A 1203-nucleotide genomic window follows, 5' to 3' on the forward strand; every position below is an offset into this window, starting at 1 on the left:
CCCTATTTGGACGTGCCCTGGGTCCAGTTCTTAGTCGTCTCCGTAGGCTTACTATAACTGCCTCGTCGGTTCTGATTGTTGTAATTCGTCGTATTCTTCTTCTTATTACTGCTAGCGTATGTGTTCGGATTTGGGTTTTGCGTTCTCGGTTTCTTGTCGTCTGGGCGTTTCCGCGAACTTAGGTTGTAGATGTTTATGGGTTTAAGTATCGCACCCGACTCAATCCGACGCATAGTCCCCTCTTTCCCGTACACTGTGCAGCTCAAAAGTACATTAACCGATAAGTCATGCGTAATTAGGCCTTGGTCGATAAGTTGATTCACACGAACTATCAGCTTGTCCGTGTTGTCAATCTCGGGATCAACTAGGGCCTTTCGCAGGATCTTATTCCTGGTCTCAAATGCCTTTTCGGGTGACATTCGTACCCCTCGCAGCTGATTCAACATATGTGCAGGGTCGCCCATTAGATAGTCAATGTTCGCCCACCCGTCCGTCGTAATCGTATGACGTTTACCGTGTATTCTCGGTGTCGAGCTATGGTCGCTGTAGTAGACTTCTTCCATCATTGGAGCGTGTTGGCCCACTGAAGTCAGGTCCAGCGTGGGTGGTCGATTAACCGGTGGGTTGTTCGTCGAGGGCTGGGTGGCCGTCTTCGGCGGTCCCGCCTCTTGAATCTTTCTATGGGTGAACGCCGGCTTCTCGGCCTCTATGCGGGCAGCGAGAACCTCCTGCAGTTCCTTCATATACTTTGGTTGCATGAGTAACTGATTATAGTTGATTAGCCTCTCAATGTCCAACGCAGTACACACTTGTCCCCATATCTTAGGGGGAACTGCCTGTATACGTGAAATGTCCATATTGCCGGACTTATTGGCTTCTAGTATGATATTAGTGGCCTCCTTCTGGAGGTCCACGGTACTACGAGTCTCAACCATTGCGCGAGTTGTACAATTCAAGTTCAGAGTTCAGTGAAGAAATACTTTCTTTTCGAAGAAAAATTATGATGTTGAATAATTAAAAACTTTTTCAAGTGGGGAGACGGTGTCTCCTGGAATAAAAATCGGCCGGGTTCTGGCCTCCTGGAATGTGCTGGTAAGTTGCCTTGTACAAGGCTCGGATGCGCGCTGCGTATACTTCTAAGTCGTTTCTCGGTTCTTCATTTCTCTCAAGGGCCTGCCATAGGCGCATATTATCGGTCACAAT

At 48.2% G+C, this 1203-nt stretch overlaps 1 protein-coding gene across 1 annotated transcript; it reads right to left on the reverse strand.

The window, feature by feature from the left end:
- Positions 1-12: 12 nt before the first annotated feature.
- GNI_201470 (hypothetical protein) lies at positions 13-935 on the reverse strand (the record flags this gene model as incomplete). Its single annotated transcript, XM_011135442.1, has 1 exon — positions 13-935. A coding segment is annotated over one exon (923 nt), but the record flags the coding sequence as incomplete, so codon positions are not given.
- Positions 936-1203: the final 268 nt, after the last annotated feature.

Source organism: Gregarina niphandrodes, assembly GCF_000223845.1.
Source record: "Gregarina niphandrodes unplaced genomic scaffold scaffold00111, whole genome shotgun sequence".
NCBI lineage: Eukaryota > Apicomplexa > Conoidasida > Eugregarinorida > Gregarinidae > Gregarina > Gregarina niphandrodes.